Source organism: Eleginops maclovinus, chromosome 16 (assembly GCF_036324505.1).
Source record: "Eleginops maclovinus isolate JMC-PN-2008 ecotype Puerto Natales chromosome 16, JC_Emac_rtc_rv5, whole genome shotgun sequence".
Lineage (NCBI taxonomy): Eukaryota > Metazoa > Chordata > Actinopteri > Perciformes > Eleginopidae > Eleginops > Eleginops maclovinus.
This window is the reverse complement of record NC_086364.1, coordinates 23,678,281-23,690,842: the sequence shown is the minus strand read 5'-3', so window position 1 is coordinate 23,690,842 and position 12,562 is coordinate 23,678,281. Positions and strand designations below refer to the sequence as shown.

The window sequence follows — 12,562 nt, the reverse complement described above, 5'->3', positions numbered from 1 at the left end:
TCTGGCAGACGGTACCGCAGCATCCGGACCAAGACCACCAGACTCAGAGACAGTTTTATACCACAGGCTATAAGACTACTGAACTCCTGAGCTGTGTGAATGTCTACTCACATCTGTTTATAGTACACACACACATATATATTATACACATCTGCCATACATATCTGTTTATAGTACACATATCTATATATTGTACATATCTGCCATATATATCTGCTATACGTAATATATGCATCTGTCCATACCTCCTCATTCAACAGTGTAAAGTATTTAAATACTCTCAATGTATTCCACATATGTATATATTTCACATCCTCAAATCTTTATTGTTGATATTGTAAATATTCTTCTCTCTTTTTTCACTACTTTATTTATCTTTTGCACCATGCATGTTGAGTTGTTGGAGGAGCACGCGACATAAGATTTTCATTGCCAACATATACGCTGTATCTGCTGTGCATATGACCAATAAAACCTTGAAACCTTGAAACCTTGAAACTTCCCAAAGTGTAATCCAATGCACCTGTCAGCTTTGAAAATAAACCACATTGTGCAAGCGACAGAATCCTGAGGAGATACAGCAGCAGGTATTTCTCTAAATGGAAACTTTATCTGCGCTTTGGCAACTCCTCAGGTCCCAGATGGTGGCTTTCATCTCTTGTTGAAATATTCCCAAGGTGAGACGTGAACACACACATCCAAAATGAGTAAAACAACAACAACAACAACAACAACAACAAACACTGAGGAAACATTTTCCGGGAAAACCAAACAAAAATCCCATAAATAAATAAACAATAAATAATAAATAAGGAACTTTAAATCTTTTCTTTGCTGTTGGTTTAAATGCAGCTTTGAAACCCGAACAATTTGAACTTTTGGTCCACATTTTCTAACAAATGAAACAAACAGCTGCAGTGTACGGGAGGCCAGTGGCCGGTGTCCGATGTAAACCAGTTCTTCGTGTTCCCACTGCTGCAGCGCCACAAACCGGTTCAACTGGAGCACCAGCAAACCACTCGGGCCAAACCCAGAACCCAGACCCACATTATTTTGAGATAATAAGAATAGAAAGTTATTATTTTAGAAACTAAATCAGTTTTTTAAAAACATGTTAAGTCTTTATATTATAATAATAATAATTCCATATGAGGAGACATCCTGTCAGCATTTAGACTTTTTAGTCAGTATGTTCACATTTAATAAAGACTTTTGAGATAATGAGTCAGTATGTTCAGATAATGAGTCAGTAAGTTCAGATAATGAGTCAGTACGTTCAGATAATGAGTCAGTAAGTTCAGATAATGAGTCAGTATGTTCAGATAATGAGTCAGTAAGTTCAGATAATGAGTCAGTAAGTTCAGATAATGAGTCAGTAAGTTCAGATAATGAGTCAGTAAGTTCAGATAATGAGTCAGTATGTTCAGATAATGAGTCAGTAAGTTCAGATAATGAGTCAGTATGTTCAGATAATGAGTCAGTAAGTTCAGATAATGAGTCAGTAAGTTCAGATAATGAGTCAGTACGTTCAGATAATGAGTCAGTATGTTCAGATAATGAGTCAGTAAGTTCAGATAATGAGTCAGTATGTTCAGATAATGAGTCAGTAAGTTCAGATAATGAGTCAGTAAGTTCAGATAATGAGTCAGTATGTTCAGATAATGAGTCAGTATGTTCAGATAATGAGTCAGTAAGTTCAGATAATGAGTCAGTAAGTTCAGATAATGAGTCAGTAAGTTCAGATAATGAGTCAGTATGTTCAGATAATGAGTCAGTATGTTCAGATAATGAGTCAGTAAGTTCAGATAATGAGTCAGTAAGTTCAGATAATGAGTCAGTAAGTTCAGATAATGAGTCAGTACGTTCAGATAATGAGTCAGTAAGTTCAGATAATGAGTCAGTAAGTTCAGATAATGAGTCAGTATGTTCAGATAATGAGTCAGTACGTTCAGATAATGAGTCAGTATGTTCAGATAATGAGTCAGTAAGTTCAGATAATGAGTCAGTAAGTTCAGATAATGAGTCAGTAAGTTCAGATAATGAGTCAGTATGTTCAGATAATGAGTCAGTAAGTTCAGATAATGAGTCAGTAAGTTCAGATATCAATTCACTTTTTGAGATAGCGAGCCAAACTAGCCTCGCTAGAAAAGGGAAGGAGTTTCATGTACTGAACACCCCCCCCCCCTCCCTGTACTGCAGGTAGATAAGGCCTCTCAGTGCTCCTGCTGTCACAGAGCCTCCGTGTTCCTGAACAGCAGCTGCTCCTCACAGCTCCTCCTCACAGCTCCTCCTCGCAGCTCCTCCTCGCAGCTCCTCCTCACAGCTGCTCCTCACAGCTCCTCCTCGCAGCTCCTCCTCACAGCTGCTCCTCACAGCTCCTCCTCGCAGCTCCTCCTCACAGCTGCTCCTCACAGCTGCTCCTCGCAGCTCCTCAACAGGTACATATCTCCTCATGCCGAGACAGGAAGTAGAGTTTCAGAAATACGCAGGTCTTGCAGTAGAAGTAGAAGTACTCAGGTCTTGTAGTAAAAGTAGAAGTACTCAGGTCTTGTCGTAAAAGTAGAAGTACTCAGGTCTTGTAGTAAAAGTAGAAGTACTCAGATCTTGTAGTAAAAGTAGAAGTACTCAGGTCTTGTAGTAAAAGTAGAAGTACTCAGGTCTTGTAGTAAAAGTAGAAGTACTCAGATCTTGTAGTAAAAGTAGAAGTACTCAGGTCTTGTCGTAGAAGTAGAAGTACTCAGGTCTTGTCGTAAAAGTAGAAGTACTCAGGTCTTGTCGTAAAAGTAGAAGTACTCAGGTCTTGTAGTAAAAGTAGAAGTACTCAGGTCGAAGTACTCAGGTCTTGTAGTAAAAGTAGAAGTACTCAGATCTTGTAGTAAAAGTAGAAGTATTCAGGTCTTGTAGTAAATGTAGAAGTACTCAGGTCTTGTCGTAAAAGTAGAAGTACTCAGGTCTTGTAGTAAAAGTAGAAGTACTCAGGTCGAAGTACTCAGGTCTTGTAGTAAAAGTAGAAGTACTCAGATCTTGTAGTAAAAGTAGAAGTACTCAGGTCTTGTCGTAAAAGTAGAAGTACTCAGGTCTTGTAGTAAAAGTAGAAGTACTCAGATCTTGTAGTAAAAGTAGAAGTACTCATGTCTTGTCGTAAAAGTAGAAGTACTCAGGTCTTGTAGTAAAAGTAGAAGTACTCAGATCTTGTAGTAAAAGTAGAAGTATTCAGGTCTTGTAGTAAAAGTAGAAGTACTCAGGTCTTGTAGTAAAAGTAGAAGTACTCAGGTCTTGTAGTAAAAGTAGAAGTACTCAGGTCTTGTAGTAAAAGTAGAAGTACTCAGGTCTTGTACTTGTTGTGTTGCTTTGTAAGGGAAACTGTGTCTGCAGCTTCTCAGATCCTTCTTCTGTATTTATACAACCTTCCCCCCGGCGGTGTTAGCGGGGGTAGCGTGTTCTCCTCATGTGGACCCGGTGTGTGCGCCTCAGAGAGCAGCACACGCTCAGGTAGCCATTACATAAAGAGCCAGGTCCTCAGTCACTCCCACACTGAGGCTCAGGGAACAGGAGGCCAACATGCTAACTGAGCATGTGTCCTACAATCAGGAATTACCCTAATGCAATGTACGTCATAGTTTTATATAAAAAACACATTTGATATGTATAGATAGATAAAGGCAGGTTTATTTATAAAGCACCTTTCAACACAAAGCGATTCAAAGTGCTCTATAATCATGAAAGACATAAAGAGCATTTAGAAATAGTGCAGCAGAAACACATTACAGAAGGCCTTTAAAAACAGCCATTTGAAAGCAAAGATAAAAGTCTCAGAATGAAAGTCACAGAATGAAAGTCACAGAATGAAAGTCACAGAATGAAAGTCACAGAATGAAAGTCACAGAATGAAAGTCACAGAATGAAAGTCTCAGAATGAAAGTCTCAGAATGAAAGTCACAGAATGAAAGTCACAGAATGAAAGTCTCAGAATGAAAGTCACAGAATGAAAGTCTCAGAATGAAAGTCTCAGAATGAAAGTCACAGAATGAAAGTCTCAGAATGAAAGTCACAGAATGAAAGTCACAGAATGAAAGTCACAGAATGAAAGTCTCAGTGCAGTGTGAGATCAGAACAGCTCTTTAAAAGCAGCGGCGAAAAGAAGTGTTTTCAGCCTGGATTTAGAAGCAGTAAGAGCAGCAGCGGACCTGCAGGGTTCTGGGAGCTTGTTCCAGATATTTGGAGCATGGTAACTGAACGCTGCTTCACTTTGTTTAGTTCTAATTCTGGGGACAGAAATCTGACCCGTCCCAGAAGAGCTGAGAGTTCTGGATGGTTCATAATGTAGCAGGAGATCAGAGGTGTATTCTGGGCCTGAACCATTCAGTGCTTTATCAACCAGCAGCAGAACTTTGAGACCAGTTCTCTGACAGACAGGAAGCCAGAGGAAAGACCTCAGAGCTGGACTGATGTGGTCCCCTCTCTCAGAGTAAAGACCTCAGAACTGGACTGATGTGGTCCCCTCTCTCAGTGTAAAGACCTCAGACCTGGACTGATGTGGTCCCCTCTCTCAGAGTAAAGACCTCAGAACTGGACTGATGTGATCCCCTCTCTCAGAGTAAAGACCTCAGACCTGGACTGATGTGGTCCCCTCTCTCAGAGTAAAGACCTCAGAACTGGACTGATGTGATCCCCTCTCTCAGTGTAAAGACCTCAGAACTGGACTGATGTGGTCCCCTCTCTCAGAGTAAAGACCTCAGAACTGGACTGATGTGATCCCCTCTCTCAGAGTAAAGACCTCAGAACTGAACTGATGTGGTCCCCTCTCTCAGTGTAAAGACCTCAGAACTGGACTGATGTGGTCCCCCCTCTCAGTGTAAAGACCTCAGAACTGGACTGATGTGGTCCCCTCTCTCAGAGTAAAGACCTCAGAACTGGACTGATGTGGTCCCCTCTCTCAGAGTAAAGACCTCAGAACTGGACTGATGTGGTCCCCTCTCTCAGAGTAAAGACCTCAGAACTGGACTGATGTGGTCCCCTCTCTCAGAGTAAAGACCTCAGAACTGGACTGATGTGGTCCCCTCTCTCAGAGTAAAGACCTCAGAGCTGGGATCAATGAAATGAAACTGTCAATAACTGATCGCATTGAAAAATAAAACGCATTATTTGTTTTATTTTGTTTATTATTTAATTATTTGACATTTTCTTTTTTAGCTGATCCATTATTGAGACGTTAAAACATGCCTACATTTTAAAATATTTAACTCGTGTAAAAGCATTCAGTAGCACAACCGTCATTTTGAGTGTTTGTTAAATGTATTTTCTGACCCGTTAGTCCCAGGATGCGTCTGCTGATTGCTCTGGGTCTCTTTGTGGCCCTGTTGCATGTGTCCTCCTGTCTGCTGATTGGAGCATTCAACATCAAACAGTTTGGAGACAAGAAGTCCTCCAACACGACTCTGATGGACGTCATCAGCGCGGTCAGAAACTGAAATCTGCATCCAACACTCATCTGAATATGTCAATGATATCACTTTATATCTTAGTCTCTCTACTTTCTCAGGTGGTCCATCGCTACGACATCATTCTGATCCAGGAAGTCCGAGACACTGATCTGTCAGCGACCAAAAGACTCATGGGTCACGTCAACAAGTGAGACTTTAGAGGAGTGGGGGAGCAAAATTGCAAAAATGTCCTAAAGTGCAATATAATAATATAGTGTGTGTGTGTGTGTGTGTGTGTGTGTGTGTGTGTGTGTGTGTGTGTGTGTGTGTGTGTGTGTGTGTGTGTGTGTGTGTGTTTCCCAGAGCTTCTCCTCAATACAAGCACATCGTCAGTGAGCCTTTGGGTCGCAGCACCTATAAGGAGAGGTACCTTTTCCTCTACAGGTGAGACACAAAGGGCAAAAACAAAACAACAACAACGGTCAAATGAAGTTTCATTTACTTGAGATCTGCACAGTGTTTGAACACCTCTTTTAAAGCTGCACCATGTTTCCTCCCCAGGGAGCAGACAGTGTCCGTGGTTAAACACTTCACCTACGACGACAAGACAGACGCCTTCAGCAGAGAGCCCTTTGTGGTCATGTTCACCTCCAAACAGACCGGTATTAAAAAGAGGGAAACTGTTCTTTCACTGGTGCAGCCATGCTGTATTTCTGTGTGTGACCCTGAAGGCAGCATCTGCCTGGTCCAATGGGATTCCTCCATGAATTGTCAGAAAATTCTCTCAACATTTATGATTCTTACAGGTTTAGATCAGCAGGATAATCTCCACATATTAACTTTATGATTTCTGAAGTAAAGAGCTAATATTGGGCTATAAAGGAACTACAGCACGGTCACATGACTTCACGTCTCCACCGCTAAGCTAAAGGAGGCTAATGTTGGGCTATAAAGGAACTACACCACGGTCACATGACTTCACGTCACCACCGCTAAGCTAAAGGAGGCTAATGTTGGGCTATAAAGGAACTACAGCACGGTCACATGACTTCACGTCTCCACCGCTAAGCTAAAAGCGGCTAATGTTGGGCTATAAAGGAACTACAGCACGGTCACATGACTTCACGTCTCCACCGCTAAGCTAAAGGGCTAATGTTGGGCTATAAAGGAACTACAGCACGGTCACATGACTTCACGTCACCACCGCTAAGCTAAAGGAGGCTAATGTTGGGCTATAAAGGAACTACAGCACGGTCACATGACTTCATGTCTCCACCGCTAAGCTAAAGGAGGCTAATGTTGGGCATTTACCTCCAGACCAGGAGACAGGAAGTGCTGAAATGCTAATATCTGGGTTTCAGGACACATTCCTGCACCTCTCTGTTTTCTGTAGTTTAACTATTTTCCATTTGTTTGTCAGACAGAGATGGTTGGCAGCTCTGTCCTGCTAAATGTAAAAGGCTTAGTTCTACAGTATGTCTCCAAAACGTTTGACCGTGTCTCTCATGTTCTGTCTCTCCTGGTCTGCAGCTGTGAAGGAGTGTGTTCTGATCCCTCAGCATACGTCTCCGGACTCCGCTGTAAAGGAAGTGAATTCCCTCTACGACGTGGTGACTGATGTCCGAAACCGCTGGAACACCAATGTAAAAACTGAGCTGTAGAAACACACTCACAAACAAAATCAATTTGAGAAGCTGTGTAATTACTAAATAACAACCTTGAGCCATTTCCCTTCTGCAGAACATCCTGCTGTTGGGCGACTTCAACGCAGGCTGCTCCTATGTTTCCGGGCCCGAATGGCAGCAGATCCGCCTCTTCACTGATAAGAGTTTCCATTGGCTGATCAAAGACACCGCTGACACAACAGTCTCACAGAACACACACTGCCCCTATGACAGGTGCACGCGCACACACACACACACACACACACACACACACACACACACACACACACACACACACACACACACACACACACACACACACACACACACAGATAAATGCATTGACATTTACATTTACATGCACATGCACATGCACATGCACATGCACACAGCCCCCATGGAAGTGAGCCAGCAACTGATTGTAGTGTCCAAACAGTGGTACTGCACTTCAGCGGCAGTTACGTGACGTCAATAGGCCCAAATTTACCTTTCTCCCACTGATTTACATTGGGAGAGAAACGTCTGTAAATCAGCAGATATTCTGGGCTTTTATTTTGAAAAACAGGCCCCCTCCTGGACAACCTGTAACAATACAGTTTATATTTATCTGGGGATTTTATTTAAACCATTAGGTCCTGAAAGTACATGCTCTGAATTGTGCTTCTCTCCCTGTTCCTGCAGGATTGTGGTCACCACTGACATGAACAAGGGAGTGGTGCCCAGCAGCGCTAAGGTCTACAACTACATGCTGGACTTAAGTCTCAGCCACAGTCTGGTAAAAACCAACTCTAATCCTCCTCTAGAGCTAAGCACAATGGTCTATTAGGAGATGTAAAGGTTATAAAGAGCACGTGTTGAAGATATTTGATTCTGTTCTCTCAGGCGTCGGCTGTGAGTGACCATTACCCTGTGGAGGTGCAGCTGTCCTGAGCCCCAGACCCGCTTCACATACCTCCGGGCTGAAGCTGCATTAGGATTACTCAGTTGGAGTCCTTTTGGCAACCATTAATCATTGAATTTACCAAAATAAACACGTGCTGATTATTTCAATGCAAACGTGCCTGCAGGACATCTCTGAGCAAACATCAGCAGGAGAGGACTCTTTAAAGTAGAGACACTACATACTGATATACACCTGAACATCAGCAGGAGAGGACTCTTTAAAGTAGAGACTCTACATACTGATATACACCTGAACATCAGCAGGAGAGGACTCTTTAAAGTAGAGACTCTACATACTGATATACACCTGAACATCAGCAGGAGAGGACTCTTTAAAGTAGAGACACTACATACTGATATACACCTGAACATCAGCAGGAGAGGACTCTTTAAAGTAGAGACACTACATACTGATATACACCTGAACATCAGCAGGAGAGGACTCTTTAAAGTAGAGACCCTACATACTGATATACACCTGAACATCAGCAGGAGAGGACTCTTTAAAGTAGAGACGCTACATACTGATATACACCTGAACATCAGCAGGAGAGGACTCTTTAAAGTAGAGACTCTACAGACTGATATACACCTGAACATCAGCAGGAGAGGACTCTTTAAAGTAGAGACTCTACATACTGATATACACCTGAACATCAGCAGGAGAGGACTCTTTAAAGTAGAGACACTACATACTGATATACACCTGAACATCAGCAGGAGAGGACTCTTTAAAGTAGAGACACTACATACTGATATACACCTGAACATCAGCAGGAGAGGACTCTTTAAAGTAGAGACACTACATACTGATATACACCTGAAAATCAGCAGGAGAGGACTCTTTAAAGTAGAGACACTACATACTGATATACTCCTGAACATCAGCAGGAGAGGACTCTTTAAAGTAGAGACTCTACATACTGATATACACCTGAACATCAGCAGGAGAGGACTCTTTAAAGTAGAGACTCTACATACTGATATACACCTGAACATCAGCAGGAGAGGACTCTTTAAAGTAGAGACACTACATACTGATATACACCTGAACATCAGCAGGAGAGGACTCTTTAAAGTAGAGACGCTACATACTGATATATACCTGAACATCAGCAGGAGAGGACTCTTTAAAGTAGAGATGTAACCATTTAGATTTTGATAACTCATTATTTTCATGACTATGTTTAGATGCTAATTAATGATCCCTTAATTGATTGATTGAATCAGCCGTTCTTGTAAAATTGTTTGCTACTTTAATTAACAACAAAATACCATATTTTATAAACTCTCTTTTGTAAAACAACAGCAAACTGAATGAATGTAAAGGAAGAAGTCAGATATTTCTCTTTAATTATAATGGAATTGAAGTACAAGGTGACATGAGAGAAGTACCTACATTTTCAAAAGACTGGAGTAAATGTATGAAGAGATGGTGCGGAGAGATTAAGGATCCTAGCTCACAGACACCAATATCACACTGAGAGCGGATGTGTTTTAACAGTGTTAGAACGTCCCCCCCCCCCTTAAAGAAAGTATATACGTCATTATTTCCCTCTGTCCTTTAGGCTCTTCTCTTCTTCAGCATCTCCATGTACCCGCCGAGCGACTTCTGGATGGAGTCTTTGGTGATGAAGTTGACAAAGTATTGGATGTCGGACTCTCTGTTGGACCTGAGCTTGTCGATGGTTTGCTTCCTCATCATGGACTTGGTGATTTGTCTGGCATGGTCTGTGAAAGGTGGACATTAAGAGTTAGACCCCAAACATAATGCTAGTTTTGCCAGCACTAAGTACATTTTACCCACAGTAGCTATTTTGTTACTGCCTGAGGCTTTTATTTTGAAAAACATGCCTCTTGCTTAGCTTCCTGTAAGGATCTAGTAACTCTTTGGGGGTTTTGAAAACCATGCCTCGTCCTGAACTTGCTGTACTGATGTTGGTAATTCCTGTTCCTTTTATTTTGAAAACTACTTGGAAAAATATAGTAAACCTAAAGGATATTTATTTTGAAAGAAAGCCTCATTCTGAGATTTCTCTTAGGATGCAGTTACTCTATGGGGCTTTTAATATGAAATACAAGCCTCATTCTGAGCTACCTCTTACGATACAGTGTCTCTATGGAGCTTTTATTTTGAAAGCATGCATCCTCCTGGACTCTTTGTAAGAATATAGTTACTTTCTGGGGCTTTTATTCTGAAAAAGAAGCCTCTGCCTGAACTTAGAGTAAGGACACAGTAATAACTAATAAACCTTGCATGCTTTAAGTCGCCAACACACCTGGAATAGCCAGCCACTTGCTAATGGTCTGCGTGGCCGCGGTGAGGACCTGGTCTTCAGGCACCAGCTGATCCACCAGTCCGATCTTCAGGGCCTCTGCCGGGTTGTAGAGCAACCCCAGCTGCAGAGCCATCTCTGTGGTCCGCTGGCCCACCGTGTTCGTCATGGTGTCCATAAACCTGCAGACAATCATCATCATCAACAAGGCCTTTCTCTTTGGTAGTGATTTCTTTATGGACTCTTCCAATTCCAATGTCTCCTCACCAAAAAGGCGCCACGATCCCCAGCTGCGTCTCGTTAAGGCCGATGCTGTAACGAGGGTTGTCCGCCATTATCCTGTGGTCACACGTCATGGCCATCAGACAGCCTCCGGCAGGACTGGAGCCCTGAGGAGGATTTTATTATTGACCTGATGATAACGTTGGTGGGTTAGTTCTTCCGTCACAGGGATGATCAGTTGGTTCTGAACCTACATTGATAGCAGCGATAGTGACCATGTTGGAGCTGTAGAGCTTCAGCCACATCTCCTGAACGGCTCTCCAGAACGCTCCGCAATGTTCAGGACTCTTCCCGTACATCTCCATGATGTCTAGCCCGGCGGAGAACACCTTTGGCTGACCCTGAAGTAACACACTCGGGGTAAATGATCATTTTAAACCGCAATATTTATTTAAGATAGCATTTCAAAACATTTCAAAACACGTTTTTATTTTTAAAAACAACATCACCCGGACTTTCCTGCTAGGCTACAGCTACAGCTACTCTATTGGACTTTTATTTTGAAAAACATGCCTCTTTTGTAGATTCCTGCTAGGTTACAGCTACTCTATGGAGCTTTTCATTTGAAAAGATGCTGCCTTCAGGGACCAACACAAAAACACGACATCCATGCACCCCTCTATATATAGACAGTTTTTTGTACCGAGGTGATGATGAGGCCTCGGCAGCTCTTATCCATCTCCAGCTTCTCCACACTGATGCACAGCTCGGTGAGGAACTCTAAACTGAGGCTGTTGACCGGAGGACTCTGCATGTGCAGCACAGCCACACCTGCACACACACGGGAGGAAATACAACACAGGAAGTGGGCAACGGCGTCATTTTCCACCCAAACAGAGGACAGACGATATATGAATGTTTACCCGTGCTCTGGTCGAACTCCACTCTGATCTTCGGAGACGTAGAGTGGTTTCTCTGCTGAGGGAGGAGGACGGGAGACACACAGGTTCTCACATTGCTGCTGCAGGAGGACCACTGGGAGAGGAGTCCTACACACACACACACACACACACACACACACACACACACACACATACACACACACACACATTAATAATACAACAATTCAAATATGGTAATAGTAATTGTAATCATGTTTTCCCCTTCAAAAAATTAAATAAAAATAACTTTAAATATCTAAAAAAAAAATACAGATGAATAATATTAATATTAATAATAATATTAATAATAATAATAATAATAATAATAATAATAATAATAATATTTTGAACCCTTAAGTTTTTATACTTTTTATTTAGAAATTCAACTTTTAGAGCAGCAATAACACAGAAGCACAGGACAGGTCAGAGTTCACACAGAGATAACAATGTCAGTATAAATAAAAATCAGGACAATATGAAAAGTGATGCAGTAGTATAAAATACAGTCTGTAGAATAATGCCTGCAGGCTGGCTCTTCTCTGCAGCTCCTCAAAACTTCAGATATTTGACCCAATACTCCTCTATATTGCAGTGGTCCAAAATGCGATTTGTCCTCAATACATTTTAATGTGAGAGTAAAAAGCAGGAGAAAGCTAAATAAGTGAAGACACTTGAGTGTTACTGCAGTGACCTTTGTCCCAGTGTGTGTTAACAGCTAACAGCAGGAGACATTAAGTACACTTCGTACCTTCACTAACTGTTATATGTTCAGACACTCACCCGACAGTCCGCCCCTGCTCCTGAAAGCAGCTCTCAAAGCCATGCTGTTTTAGTTTACGGTTCAAATAAATAAGAAGCTGCTTTAAACTTCCTCCAGTCTGCAGCTCCGAGCCTCTCCTTCTGCTCAGCGGTTTGCAGTAGCTGGAGAGAGCATTACCGCCCCCTGCTGCTCCGGAGGACCTGTGGAGTCCTATCAATAATAAATACTAATTATGAAAAATATAAATGTATGTGAAATATAATGAAAAGTAAATATATAATAATAATAATAATAATAATAATAATAATAATAATAAAATAATAATAATAATAAT

At 41.8% G+C, this 12,562-nt stretch overlaps 2 protein-coding genes across 2 annotated transcripts; one reads left to right on the top strand and one right to left on the bottom strand.

The window, feature by feature from the left end:
- The first annotated feature begins 2,213 nt into the window (after positions 1–2,213).
- Positions 2,214–8,143, top strand: dnase1 (deoxyribonuclease I). The gene is made up of 9 exons (XM_063903882.1): positions 2,214–2,438; positions 5,315–5,459; positions 5,543–5,631; positions 5,787–5,867; positions 5,985–6,085; positions 6,954–7,066; positions 7,164–7,321; positions 7,769–7,862; positions 7,970–8,143. Exons 2-9 carry the CDS (start codon positions 5,322–5,324, stop codon positions 8,015–8,017), a joined length of 822 nt encoding a protein of 273 aa, XP_063759952.1. The 5' UTR covers positions 2,214–2,438; positions 5,315–5,321; the 3' UTR covers positions 8,018–8,143.
- A 1,222-nt stretch (positions 8,144–9,365) lies between these two features.
- eci1 (enoyl-CoA delta isomerase 1) lies at positions 9,366–12,410 on the bottom strand. The gene is made up of 7 exons (XM_063903866.1): positions 12,249–12,410; positions 11,451–11,576; positions 11,231–11,358; positions 10,782–10,928; positions 10,573–10,694; positions 10,309–10,487; positions 9,366–9,760 (listed from the first exon to the last, which is right to left on the bottom strand). Exons 1-7 carry the CDS (start codon positions 12,289–12,291, stop codon positions 9,594–9,596), a joined length of 912 nt encoding a protein of 303 aa, XP_063759936.1. The 5' UTR covers positions 12,292–12,410; the 3' UTR covers positions 9,366–9,593.
- Positions 12,411–12,562: the final 152 nt, after the last annotated feature.

What these genes read in the sequence shown, in the direction of transcription:
- eci1 (XM_063903866.1), bottom strand. Translation starts at nt 12,291, where the DNA reads ATGGCTTTGAGAGCTGCTTTCAGGAGCAGGGGCGGACTGTCGG. An exon ending in GGAGTTCGACCAGAGCACGG is followed by an intron (nt 11,359 to 11,450) that starts GTAAACATTCAT and finishes GTGTGTGTGCAG; the next exon opens with GTGTGGCTGTGCTGCACATG. An exon ending in GAGGCCTCATCATCACCTCG is followed by an intron (nt 10,929 to 11,230) that starts GTACAAAAAACT and finishes GTGTTACTTCAG; the next exon opens with GGTCAGCCAAAGGTGTTCTC.
- dnase1 (XM_063903882.1), top strand. Translation starts at nt 5,322, where the DNA reads ATGCGTCTGCTGATTGCTCTGGGTCTCTTTGTGGCCCTGTTGCATGTG. An exon ending in TGATGGACGTCATCAGCGCG is followed by an intron (nt 5,460 to 5,542) that starts GTCAGAAACTGA and finishes CTACTTTCTCAG; the next exon opens with GTGGTCCATCGCTACGACAT. An exon ending in GTTCACCTCCAAACAGACCG is followed by an intron (nt 6,086 to 6,953) that starts GTATTAAAAAGA and finishes CCTGGTCTGCAG; the next exon opens with CTGTGAAGGAGTGTGTTCTG.